Source organism: Chelonia mydas, chromosome 3, assembly GCF_015237465.2.
Source record: "Chelonia mydas isolate rCheMyd1 chromosome 3, rCheMyd1.pri.v2, whole genome shotgun sequence".
Taxonomy (NCBI): domain Eukaryota; kingdom Metazoa; phylum Chordata; order Testudines; family Cheloniidae; genus Chelonia; species Chelonia mydas.
In genome coordinates, this window is record NC_057851.1 from 175537838 (window position 1) to 175551426 (window position 13589).

The 13589-nt window shown below is 41.9% G+C and overlaps 1 protein-coding gene across 44 annotated transcripts in view; it reads left to right on the forward strand.

Annotated features, from left to right (window-relative positions):
* NRXN1 (neurexin 1) overlaps nt 1–13589 on the forward strand; it is a 1224094-nt gene that overhangs the window by 531790 nt on the left and 678715 nt on the right. For all 44 annotated transcript variants that reach the window (XM_043543816.1, XM_043543819.1, XM_043543831.1 and 41 more), the window contains one exon: nt 8317–8755. In XM_043543816.1, coding sequence (XP_043399751.1) covers nt 8317–8755 — 439 coding nt within the window. The remainder of the gene's footprint in view (nt 1–8316; nt 8756–13589) is intronic.

Below are 13589 nucleotides of genomic sequence, written 5' to 3' on the forward strand. Positions count from 1 at the left end.
CCCAGTTCCAACATCCTTTTGACCTCCGCCTTGATCTCCTCCCTTTTTGCCTCTGGAACCCAGTCGGGCCTTAAAATTACCTTTTCCCCAGGGTCTGTGGCAATGTGGTGATATGCTTTGGTGGTCCAGCCTGGTTTCGTTGAAAATATGTCCTGGTACTGCTTGATCATCTCAGTTACCTCCTTATTCTGGTTCGGCGTCAGATCAGTGGATATCCTGATCTGCTCATTTAGGTTATTTCCCTGGATCGGGGCCTCTTGGGCTACTCCACATGTCTCTCACTGGTGCCAAGATTTCAAGAGGTTAATGTGATAAATCTGTTCTTGTTTTAGGTGTCCTGGCTGCCACACTTTGTAGGTTACTTCCCCCTCAGGTTCAGCCACCTCATAGGGCCCCTGCCATTGGGCCAAAAGCTTGCTTTCTGTCGTAGGTACCAACACCATCACCTGATCCCCTGGTTGGAACTGTCGGACTTTTGCTGGGTGATTGTAATGGGTTCACTGGGCCTCCTGCACCTTTTCCAAATGTTCCCATACAATAGGGGTGACCCAGGCTATCCGGTCTCACATCTGCAATACATGTTCAATTATATTTCTCCCCTCATTGGGTTCCTCTTCCCAGATCTCTTTGGCGATATCTAGTATGCCACGGGGGTGGCACCCGTGTAATAACTCAAAAGGGGAGAACCCAGTTGAGGCCTGAGGTACCTCCCGGATGGCTAACATAAGGTAAGGTAGTAGGGTGTCCCAATCCTTCCCATCCCGACTTACCACCTTCTCTATCACAGCCTTGAGGGTTCGGTTAAACCTTTCTACAAGCCTATCGGTCTGCAGATGATAGACTGAAGTTCTCAGGGTATGTATATGGAGCAGGGTACAGAGGTCCTTCATTAGCCTCGACATAAAGGAGGTTTCTTGGTCTGTTAATATCTCATTTGGTAGCTGCACTCAGGCAAAGATCGCCACCAGCTCTTTGGCTATCGTTTTAGAGGCTGTGTTCCACAGGGGGATGGCTTCTGGGTAACGAGTAGCATAGTCCAAAACAGCAAGTATATATTGGTGGCCCCGAGCTGTCTTCTCCAGGGGTCACACTAGGTCCATGGCTATTCACTCAAAGGGGACCTCTATGATGGGAAGAGGTACTAAAGGTGACCTCAAGTGGGAGTGGGATCTGTGCAGCTGACACTCTGGGCAGGACGCACAGTACCTCCGCACATCTTCATGTACTCCGGGCCAGAAGAACCGTTGTAGGACTCGTGCCAGGGTCTTCTCTACCCCCAAATGCCCCCCAAAAAGATGACTATGGGCAAGATTTAATACAGCATTCTGGTGTTTTTGAGGTACTAGGATCTGCTGTACCTTCTGGCCTTGTACTGGTGCAACCCAGTACAAGAGATCCTTCTTCATTATGAAGTAGGGTCCTGTCCCTGGGTTTTCCCTTCCACGGGGACCCCATCTATTTCGGTCACCTCCTTCCTAATGTTGTTGTACGTTGGGTCTTCAGCCTGATCCCGTCCAAAATTTTCTCTCCCGGGGCTAATCTGCCTGAGATCAAGGGGGCCAATCTCTGTCACCACTACTGGTTCAGAGGCATTAGGGTGGGGATTAGATTTGGATACTTCTCCCTCCTGGGTGGCCTCCTTGTCAGCTGCTTGGGTCCGCCTACCTACGAGAGCTACCCTCTGGCTTTGGGGTCAGTATTCGGGTTCCCAAGGGCTTAGCTGCCCTTCTTTCTCTTTTGGTCTTTCTACCCTGCCTAGGAGTGGAGAACAGATCTGGGGATATTTCAGAGAAGATTTGGAGTTTGCAGTCTCCCTAACTTCAGGGTTTCCCCCTTTCTCCAATCCCCCTGCCGGAAGAAAGTCTCCAAACCCTGGAAAGTTCCTCCCTGTGAGCACCAGGTATGGGACTTTAGTGACCACACCTGCTGCTACCTCAGTAGTGTTCCCCTGGATTTCAATTTTTACCGGGATGCTGGGGTAATAACTAACTGTCCCATGGACGCATGTCACCCCTGTGCACTTTGCCTGCAGCAGCTGACTATACTTCACAAGCTTCCCTGAAATAAGCGTGATAGCACTCCCCAAATCAACCAGTGCTGTGGTTTCTGCCCCATTTAGTTTTACTGGTCTGGTGTACATATGTGGGGTTAGTGTGACCCCCACCAGGTGAATTAGGGAGCATGTGTCTGCCCAGTTCCCCAGGTTACACTGCACAGGCTCCTCAGCATTGCGACACTGTGCAGCTCTGTGTCCCCACTCCCCGCAGGTGTAACATCTCTATGGGGCCCTAGGCATTCCCCAGTTTCTTGGTTTGGGCAGTCTAATGACACTATCCTCTTCCTCCTCAGTGCTCTGACTCTTTGTGGCCTCTGATGGGCTTTCCGCCTCTCTCTTTTTCCTTCTAGGTCTTCCTAGGGGCCCAGTCGCCCGAGCTCTGGGGCTTGGTGCTGCTAGTTTAACACAGGGTGCCTCTTCCTTAAGTGGCCGGGTCAGTTCCCTTGCCATCCTTTGCCTCTCTACCAGAGTGACAAGCTCGTCATAGGTGGAGGGTTCATTCTGGCGTACCCAGGCACGAAGGTCTGGCAGTAGTCCCCTCATGTATCGGTCAATGACCAGAACCTCTAGTATCTCTTCCGGACTCGGGGACTCAGTTCATAACCACTTTTGTGTGAGATGGATGAGGTCATATAATTGGGACCGCGGGGGCGAGAATGCATACCACAGTTCCTGTGGCAAAGCCTCCCGCAGGGCTGTCCTGTCAAAGGCCAGGAGGTATGCCTCTATGTCATCCTCCCACGTCATTTTCTGCAGCCAATTGCTGGCCCTTATGATCTGCATCCCATCATGGCCGTGGGTCAGTTCTGTAAGGACCTTTACCTGGTTTACCAGTTCCTGCAACATAGCACGGTCTTGAGTTGCCTGGTCCATCAACAGGCCATTGGTCTCTTGCTGCAGCCGCACTGCCTCCTATTGGGTGGCTGCGTGGACACGGGAAACTGCCTGCTGGGCAGCCATGGCTTGTATCAGTGCCCGCACTACGTCCTACATTCTGGTGAAAAAAATTAAACTCTCTCCTTCTTCTGCTGTGCTGTGTACACCAAATCCCACCTCTGACACCAGTTGTGACAAAGTTCCTCTTCTGCCTTGGTGGGTCCTGTGCTTATTGGCGGATTTGCTTGCCTCAGGGATCCACGGCAGCCCTCAGTTTGGCTACTTTTGTTAGTGGCTCAAACCTGCCGTTCACTCAGCTAACCTCATCTCTGGCCAGCATGGGGGAAAGGAAGGAGAACAATCCCCGCAGTCTCTGCTGGTGCACCTAGTGGGTCGGGGAACAGGCCAGGGACCTTCCCCTCTGGTGGGACCCACAGTCCAGCTCAACTCCTCCTGTATCCAATTGGGAGTTGCGGGGATGGGAGGAACCCAGGCCCGCCCTCTACTCCAGGTTCCAGGCCAGGGCCCTGTGGATCACAGCTGTCCACAGTGTTTCATGTAACACCTGTGTGATAGCTACAACTCCCTGGGCTAATTTCCCATGCCCTCCTTCCAACACCTTCTGTATCCTCACCACAGGACCTTCCTCCTGATGCCAGATAGCATTTGTACTCCTCAGTCCTCCACCAGCATGCCCTCTCACTCTCAGCTCCTTATGCGCCCCCCACTGACTGAAATGAAGTCCTTTTTAAACCAGGTGCCCTGATTAGCCCTCCTGTCTTAACTGATTCTAGCAGCTTCTTAATTGGCTCCAGGTGTCCTAATTAGCCTGACTGTCTTCACTGGTTCCGGCAAGATCCTGATTGTTCTGGAACTGCCCCTGTTACCTTACCCAGGGAAAAGGGACCTGCTTAACCTGGGGCTAATATATCTGCCTTCTATCACTCTCCTATAGCCATCTCGCCTGACCCTGTCACATAGAACAGAGAGCTATTAACTAGATCTCTCTGTTTCAATGTCCTGCCCTGTTCATTATTTATCACTCCCCATTTTTGTGTCATCTACAAACTTTATCATTAATTATTTTGTTTTCTTCTAAGTCATTGATTGTATATATATTACAGAGTTGGGCCAATAGTTAGTTCCTGGAGTCCCCACTAGAAATCCACCCTCTTGATGTTGATTCCTCATTTAGAATTACATTTTGAGACTTGTCAGTAGGCAGATTTTAATATATGTTTATATTTGGACACTATTTTACAACAGCCACTCTTGAGATGTGTCATCTATGGTATGTCTACCCTAAATCTGGGCTCGTAATTCCCAGCTTGAGGAGAGGCCAGGTCTGATCAAGCTAGTGCTCTAGAAACAGAGGGTAGCTGCAACAGCACAAACAACAGGAGGGGCAAGCTGCCAAGTGCATACATGTCTGAGACACTAGGCAAATATTCAAGGCAGCTCACTCCTCCTGCCATTCATGCCAGCACAGCTACGCTCTATTTATTAGCACACTAGATCAATCAGAGCTAGTGCAGCTATGTCTCCTTTAGTTGGAAATTATACTCCTATCTCAAAGTGTAGCCATACCCTTAGAAACACAAAACTTTAGGGGGCTAAAGAGAGATTTCAACTTTACTGGGACCCTCAATTAATGATGTTTCAGAGGCAGGCATTCATTGTGCATTATTGATTAATTCCATTGATTATTTAACATGATCCCAAATGCCCATTAGTGGAGACACTTGCATATACAGCAGTCATGTTATTCACAACACAGAAACAACACCACTACCCAAATATGTTGATAAACTGTATGATAGTAGTGGTTTTATGGCTTAGAAAATGACTTGTGTGGCGAGCTTTTCTGGGGAGGTGGAGTAAAACAAATGTGTGATATGGAACAGAAACACTTGAAATGCAGGTTGGTTAAATTAAATATGAATACTATCTTTTAGTTTTATCCAATAACCTTCAGCCAGACTTTGAAGGTGGGGAAATTCAACAGCATGACATCCAGTAATACTGTCTGTGATTGTCCTGGCTTCGATCTTATCTCTGATATTGGCTTCCCAAATGTATTTCTTCATGATCAATATAGATGCTATTATCCCCAATTCCTAGGAGAAGGCAAAAATGTGTTAACTTATGGAAAAAAATGTTACAAGGTGATATCTGACCTTGAAAGACTTTGTATACAGGAGTACAAAACTTAAGAAAGTAATAAAGAGCTTAGGGGAGCAAGAAACCTAATACTTCACTATCATCGGCAAAATGGCTGCACACAGAAGGCTATTCAACAATCAAGTACACACAAGCTAATTTGCCACAGATAGCACAAATTCTGTGTAGATTCTTTCTGATTATTTGAATTAACTGTAGGGATATTTTTAGAGCAATGCTGTTTGATTTAATTCAAGCTATTGTTAGTGTTAGTCAATGAGAAGAGCTACTTCATATATTATATAAATATAGATATAAATAAGGTTACAAGTAATAGCCAATGTGAATTTGTCAAAAACAAATGATGCCAAAACAACCTAATTTTATTATTTGACATGGTTACTGGCCTAGTGGATAAGGGAGAAGCTGTATCATAGAATCATAGAATATTAGTGTTGGAAGAGACCTCAGGAGGTCATCTAGTCCAATCCCCTGCTCAAAGCAGGACCAACACCAACTAAATCATCCCATCCAAGGCTTTCTCAAGCCGGGCCTTAAAAACTTCTAAGGATGGAGATCCCACTTCCTCCCTAGGTAACCCATTCCAGTGCTTCACTGCCCTCCTAGTGAAATAGTGTTTCGTAATATCCAACCTAGACCACCCCCACTGAAACTTGACACCATTGCTTCTTGTTCTGTCATCTGCCACCACTAAGAACAGCCTAGCTCCATCCTCTTTAGAACCCCCCTTCAGGTAATTGAAGGCTGCTATCAAATCCCCCCTCACTCTTCTCTTCTACAGACTAAATAACCCCAGTTCCCTCAGCCTCCTTCTTGTAAGTCATGTGCCCAAGCCCCCTAATCATTTTCGTTGCCCTCTGCTGGACTCTCTCCAATTTGTCCACATCTCTGCTGTAGTGGGGGGACCAAAACTGGAAGCAATACTCCAGGTGTGGCCTCACCAGGGCTGAATAGAGAGGAATAATCACTTCCCTCGATCTGCTGGCAGTGCTCCTACTAATACAGCCCAATATGCCGTTGGCCTTCTTGGCAACAAGGGCACACTGCTGACTCATGTTCAGCTTCTTGTTCACTATAATCCCCAGGTCCTTTTCTGCAGAACTGCCGCTTAGCTAGTCAGTCCCCAGCCTGTAGTAGTGCATGGGATTCTTCCATCGTAAGTGCAGGACTTTGCACTTGTCCTTGTTGAACCTCATCAGATATCTTTTGTCCCAATCCTCCAAATTATCCCTTTTGGCGGTGGGGAGGGATAGCTCGGTGGTTTGAGCATTGGCCTGCTAAACCCAGGGTTGTGAGTTCAATCCTTGAGGGGGCCATTTAGGGATTTGGGGCAAAAATTGGGGATTGGTCCTGCTTTGAGCAGGGGGTTAGACTAGATGACCTCCTGAGGTCCCTTCCAATCCTGATATTCTATTATTATTCCAATTTTTCTAGGTCACTCTGGACCCTATCCCTACCCTACAGTGTCTCTACCTCTCCCCCAGCTTAGTGTCATCAGCGAACTTGCTGAGGGTGCAATCTATCCCATTATCCAGATCATTAATAAAGATGTTGAACAAAACCGGCCCGAGGACCGACTCTTGGGGCACTCCACTTGATACCGGCTGCCAACTAGACATGGAGCCATTGATCACTACCCGTTGAGGCCTACAATCTAGCCAGCTTTCTATCCACCTTATAGTCCATTCATCCAATCCATACCTTTTTAACTTGCTGGCAAGAATACTGTGGGAGACCATATCAAAAGCTTTTCTAAAGTCAAGCTATATCACATCCACCACTTTTCCCATATCCACAGAGCCAGTTATCTCATCATAGAAGGCAGTCAGGTTGGTCAGGCATGATTTGCCCTTGGTGAATCCATGTTGACTGTTTCTGATCACTTTCCTCTCCTCCAAGTGCTTCAAAATAGATTATTTGAGGACCTGCTCCATGATTTTGCCGGGGACTGAAGCAAGGCTGACTGGTCTGTAGTTCCCCGTGTTCTCTTTCTTCCCTTTTTTAAATATGGGCACTATATGTGCCTTTTTCCAGTCGTCCAGGATCTCCCCCAATCGCCACAAATTTTCAAACATAATGGCCAATGGCTCTGCAATCACATCAGCCAACTCCCTCAGCACTCTTGGATGCATTAGATCTGGACCCATGAACCTGTGCATGTCCAGCTTTTCTAAATAGTACTTAACCTGCTTATAAAATTTGCAGATGATGCCAACCTGGGAGGGGTTACTAACACTTTGGAGAAGAGGATTGGAATTCAAAACAACCTTTACAAATCTGAGAATTGGTCTTATATCAACAATATGTAATTCAATAGACAAGTGTAATGAACTACACTTAGGAAGGTAAAATCAAATGCACAAATACAAAATGGGGAATAATTGGCTAAGCAGTAATACTGCTGAAAAGTATCTGGGATTATAGTGAATCATATTGAATATAAGCCAACAATGTGATGCAGTTGTGAAAAAGGCTGATATCTCTCTGGGGTGTGTTAACAGGAGTTGACATATGTAAGATGCGGAAGGTAATTGTCTGGCTCTATCAGCACTGTTGAGGCCTCAGCTGGAGGACTGTGTCCCAGTTTTGTGTGCCACATTGTAAGAAAGAATTGGAGAGAGTCTAGTGGAGAGCAACTAAACTGATAAAAGGTTTCAAAAACCTGAACAATGAGGAAATTAAAAAAACAAAACAAAACTAGGCATATTTAGTCTTGAGAAAAGACAGGGCAAACCTGATAAGTCTTCAGATATGTCAATGGCTGTTCCAAAGAGGACTATGATCAGTTATTCTCCATGTCCAATGCAGGTGGGACAAGAGGTAATCTATTTAATTTGCAGCGAGGAAGATATAGGTTAGGTATTAGGGAAAACTTTCTAACAATAAGGATAGCTAAACACTGAATTGGCTTCCAAGGGTGGTTTCGGAATCCCCATCATTGGAGGTGTTTAAGAACAGGTTAGCCAAACACCTGTTAGGGATGGTCTTGGTATACTTGGTCCTCCCTCGGTGCAATGGCTGGACTAGATGACTTCTCAAGGTCTCTTCCAGCCCTACATTTCTATGATGTATATATTTGTACATTCTCATATATTAAATAGCATCCATTATTAGTGACTAACATACTTGAACCTATTGAGGGTTATGTTTGATTGGTTAATACAGTTAATTCTACCATTGTAACCACTGTGCTTTGTTTGCAGGTTGTATATAAAAATAATGATGTCAGACTGGAGTTATCTCGACTTGCCAAGCAAGGAGACCCTAAAATGAAGATTCATGGAGTTGTAGCATTTAAATGTGAAAATGTTGCAACCTTGGATCCAATCACATTTGAAACACCAGAGTCTTTCATCTCTTTGCCAAAGTGGAATGCCAAGAAAACAGGGTCAATATCATTTGACTTTCGCACAACTGAGCCAAATGGGCTGATTCTTTTCAGTCATGGAAAACCAAGACATCAGAAAGATGCCAAACACCCACAAATGGTAAAGGTTGACTTTTTTGCCATTGAGATGCTTGATGGTTACCTTTACCTTCTGTTAGACATGGGATCAGGTACTATTAAAATAAAAGCCTTGCAAAAGAAGGTGAATGATGGAGAGTGGTACCATGTGGACTTTCAGCGGGATGGACGGTCAGGTAAATTTTTTAAAATAGCTTCTTTTTTTCTTTTCTTTTTTCTGTTTAAAAACATCAGGAAGATTTGAGAGTTGTAATTATATGCTGTTTTTTACTGTTGAAGTTACACATCGTCAGCTACTAAAACTCAAAAGATTTCCAGAGAACAATATGTTTTGTGAACATTTACTGAGTAATCAAGTATTAAATCTTGAAAGTTAATGTATCATGTACTTGCAAAAAAACTTAAAAACAACAAAAATAAACCACCAAACAGAGCGCCCCGTACTCGTGATAATCACTTACATCATCATATTTGTAGAAGGAGCTGAAGTGGCAAATTGCAAGTGTAAAAAAACCAACAGCAACAAAAATCACAACACACTAGCAAATTGTAAGTAATCTCTGGCATGGTAAAAGTGAGTACTGTGCCCATAGAAACAACCCAACCCTTCCAATGAAGCTAGTGAATCTCTGCATAATTAATATGCATGTTAATGAATCATGATCAAAACATGGTATTATATGTGGAGCTCAGAAAATAGTTGATTTGTCTTCTGTTTGGTAGCTGAATGGAAAAATCTGAAAAGAAAATTGCTTTGTTTTGAAGTGAAACTGAATTTTTTAGTTTTTTCTTTCAGAAATGAAAAACCAGAAAAAAAATTGTTTTGGTCAAACAAAATATTTGACTGTGAATTTGAAACTGTTTTGACATTTTCTAAACAAACCATCGCAACATTTCTGAAATATTGGAATTTTCAGGACTTTTTCAGCTGAAACTATTCACCAAATGCAACCTGAATTTGTGAATATATTTGTTGTTCTGAAAAATGCATTTTTCAGCAAACTTATTATTTGCTGAAAATATTCCACCTAGTTCTAATTGTATACTAGCAAAAGTGGAAACATTTGACTAGTGGCCATTGAAATCAACATGAGTAATAAAAACATCAGCTGCCCCTATCTCTGCAGTAAAATTTCAAGTCACACAGGGTATGTCTACATTGCAGCTAACGCTTGTGGCTGGCCCATGTCAGCTGACTCGGGCTGGACTGCAGAACTATAAAACTGCTGTGTAGACATCCAGGCTCTGAGACCCCACCCAAATCAACTGATACAGGCCAGCAATGGATGTTTAACTGCAGTGTAGACACATCCATTCCTTAGTGTGTTAGCTAGTGAAACCTTTCTTACGTTCCAGTTGCAGTTGGTTTAATACAAGTTGACTTCAGGAAGTAAACAATAGTTATTATTCAGAGGACTGTTTAAGGTCTTTTATGGTTCCTCTTCTAACTCTGATGTAAAGATTCATGCCAAGAGTCTGCTAAGAATAAAATAGAATCTAGAAGGTTTAAAAAAAAATCCTAAGAAATAATGTACATCACAGCAGTAAATAATAAGGCTATAATTCATTCAGTCAGGGAATTCTTGTGATGTATTACACAAGAGCATTCTTAAATCATTCTGTGGTTTATCTACATAACTAAAACAGCTAGATGACACTACATCGTTAATTTATGTACACTTCAAAGGTGTATTATTTAATTTCCATCGTTGAAAACCTACTGTATGCCTCCTCTATTTCTCCCTCTGTATCTTGGGTTCCTTTGTTTTTCAACTTCCAGGTTTCTGGTTTATCTTTCTTCCTTCTCCATATCTTGTGTTATTATTTACTGTATGTTCCAAAAGCTATATGATTTTAGAATAGATTATTCATTTGCTTGTTATGAAACTATACTTTGGGATGGTCTTGGAGATGTACTGACAGCTCCTAAATTCAGTGGTAATTAAGACACTTAGCATCTTGCAGGAGACTCTCAACAGTGTATAGGATGAGGCTTCTGCTGAAAAAGTAATGATATACTTTAGGGCCAGATTTTCCAAACAAGGCCTGCCTTTAGTGTTCCTAATTTTCCGATACAATTTACTTAATTCAGATGGCTGAAAACTAATTACACCTGCAAATCAGATATTAGATAGTGCAGTGATCTAAACTGGACCCACATAATTGCAGGTGTGAAAAGGGAAGCCCAGAAAAAGACAGGACCCAAAATTTAATTTAACTTAACCTACCCTGGGTTTCCAGGTATAATTATGAAAAATAACTATATGGTTACTGAGTTCTAGTGGGTTGCAACATGAACTATAGAAGGTTGGTTTTCTGGCTGTCTCATGTCACTTAGTTATTTACTTGTCATGAGGTAACAAATTTGCCCAAAAACCTCAACTATGATTGAATATCCAGTGGTAATATATTATTTACATTGTGATCTTCATTTTGTGTCTTCTCTTCTTAAATACTGCTTTAGTGATTGACCTATATACAATCTATTCCTGGGACAATTCTGAGAAGTGGAGGTTATTGCTACAATCAGAGTCAGTTCTATTCAGAAAATGAATGCAGTGTAGTTGGTTACATTTGAAGATATGCCCCTAAATTTTCATAGTTGTACGAGACTTTGGCCCACAATTTTTGTTAAGGTATTGTGAAGCTAAACTGCAGGTAAATCTCTGGAAAATGTTGGTGAGTTTTAAGTATCTAGGTTAATTTCAGGGACAATATATACCAAAGAGTTTGAAGACCAATGTGTATACCACCATTTATTTGCAACGATTTAGCCATGAATAATTTTAGTGTAGTATTTATTCTTAGCATTTGAATATTATGTATTACTTTTAAGCCAAACTTCTAAAGTTAATTTGGATGGAGGCATGAATACTTTAAATGTCTGTTATAGGTTTGTTTTTCTCTTTGAAGAATAACACTGATTTGCCCTAGGCACTCATAGATAGGGACGGATAAACAAAAATGGGTAAAATTAGCAGGATGGATTTGATTTATCAAATCCGGAAGACTCGATTTAATCATGGATTTCTACATAAAAGTGCATTCTTGTTGGTTGATATAACCTTAGTACATATTCTTCACAACTCAGAGATAGATGTGTTTCATTTTTAGAAGGTACAAACTATACATTTTTAAAGTGATTTATTTTGAAAAAAAATCAGATTAGTTTTACAGCTATATCAGAAAATAAATGATTGTTTGGTTATTTCATTTACCAAAGGTAATTGAAACAGATATTTATGAAGTCATTGGGAGGTGAACTATCTCCAATTCAACAGGTTAATCATTAATATTTGGAGGATTTTCTTGCCATGCTGTATTAGGAGGAGAACATCACCAGACAGACATTTAAATTGTTTTATTTAAATAAAACAACAACATTATGTATTCTGGATTTTTTTCTTCAACAGCAAACATATAATATTTTAACAAAACAGGCATATGAATTTTTGAATTTAGTTAAATATTCAAGTTTTTTTTTAAAATCAGATTTGTTTTTGTTAAAATTGTTTTGAAATAAAATGGTTAAATGAAATATTTTTTTTAAAAAAATTAAATCGACTATGTCAGCCAGGTCAACACGAGAAACTTAAAATATTGGCTTCTGCAGCTATCTCAGTCGTCTTCACCGTCATGTTCCTGTTTGTTCATAATCTGGAAAAGAAAAAACAAGCTTTCCTGCTTTTTCAGATCCCAATTGATTTCTCAATTTGGAATGAATTAGTCCAAATGAAGAAAATAGTCTTCCTACACCTGCAGAAGAAGCTACTGCTCTTAAAAGTGAGATTATCACTTCAACAATCTCTGAATCCAAGTGCTTAAGTGACTTTCACCGGTTCACTGGTGTGACTTTCTTTGAAACATCATCAGCAAACATATTTCTTGAATGGTTCACCCTTAGCTCTGAAGTTTATTATAGTTGGCATTATGGAGGGATGATTGCTGGATGTCCATGTCAGAGCCAACTCCTCTCCTTTAGCAGTTAAGGTTTGACCCTGGTACCGAGTATTGAGAATATTTCCAAGAAAATGATCTGGAGATAGAGCTTGTCCCATTTGTTTTTTTAATGCTTGTAATTTAACTCTGTCATTGCATAGTTCTCTTTTTAAGATCTCACTCAGTTCCTTCCAAATTTCAACAGTGTCAGGAATAAAATAGCTATTTCCCTGCATTTTGTTCAAGGCTACAGAAATAGGCTTCAGGGTACTCGGCATGTGTTCAACATTTCTCTTAAGCCCAATGTTGAGAACTTTGGCTGTGACAGTGCCATCCATTTTTTCATGATTTTGTTCACAAACTCTCATGATGATTAGGCCAGTTCTTGATATAGCGCTCAAAACAGTCCACTACTGAGTTCCATCGCACGTCTTGGGGGAGAGTTAGCTTGGTTCCTCCCACTTTTTTCAGAGCAGCTGCTGCAAAGTGGTTTTACGGAAGGATTTTGTAATTTCAACAACATTAGCCTTTATTTCTGGAACACTGAAGTCTTTGGCTAGGAGGTGCATCAAATGAGCACTGCAACCATGTTATTAGCTTGGCACTCTCTTCTAAATAATTTCTTCTCATCTTGGATACATTTGTAGCATTGTCTGTGAACAAGCTGCATACTAGACATTTGATTTTTTTTCACAGTTTGTTATAGCTTTTACTGCTACTTCTTGTAATTATTCTGCTGTGTGTGCATTTCCTGATGTATCAATTGTTTCTGTAAGGAAGACATTCCCTTATTCTGTTGTCATACAACAGGATCATTGTGGACATTGCTCCACCCATCAAGACTCAGGTTAACAATTTTACCCTCTAGACCTTTTGCACACTGCTCGATTTCTCTTTCATACACTTTATCCAGCAATTTGCCTGCAACATCTGCTCTGTTGGGTGGACTGTATCCTGGTATTAATGACTGAACCATGTTAATGAAGTGTGGGTTCTCAATTATATGGGAAGGAGAGATTGTTGCCTAAACAAACTGGGCAATTTTCTTATCAATTACCTCTTTTTGTAATC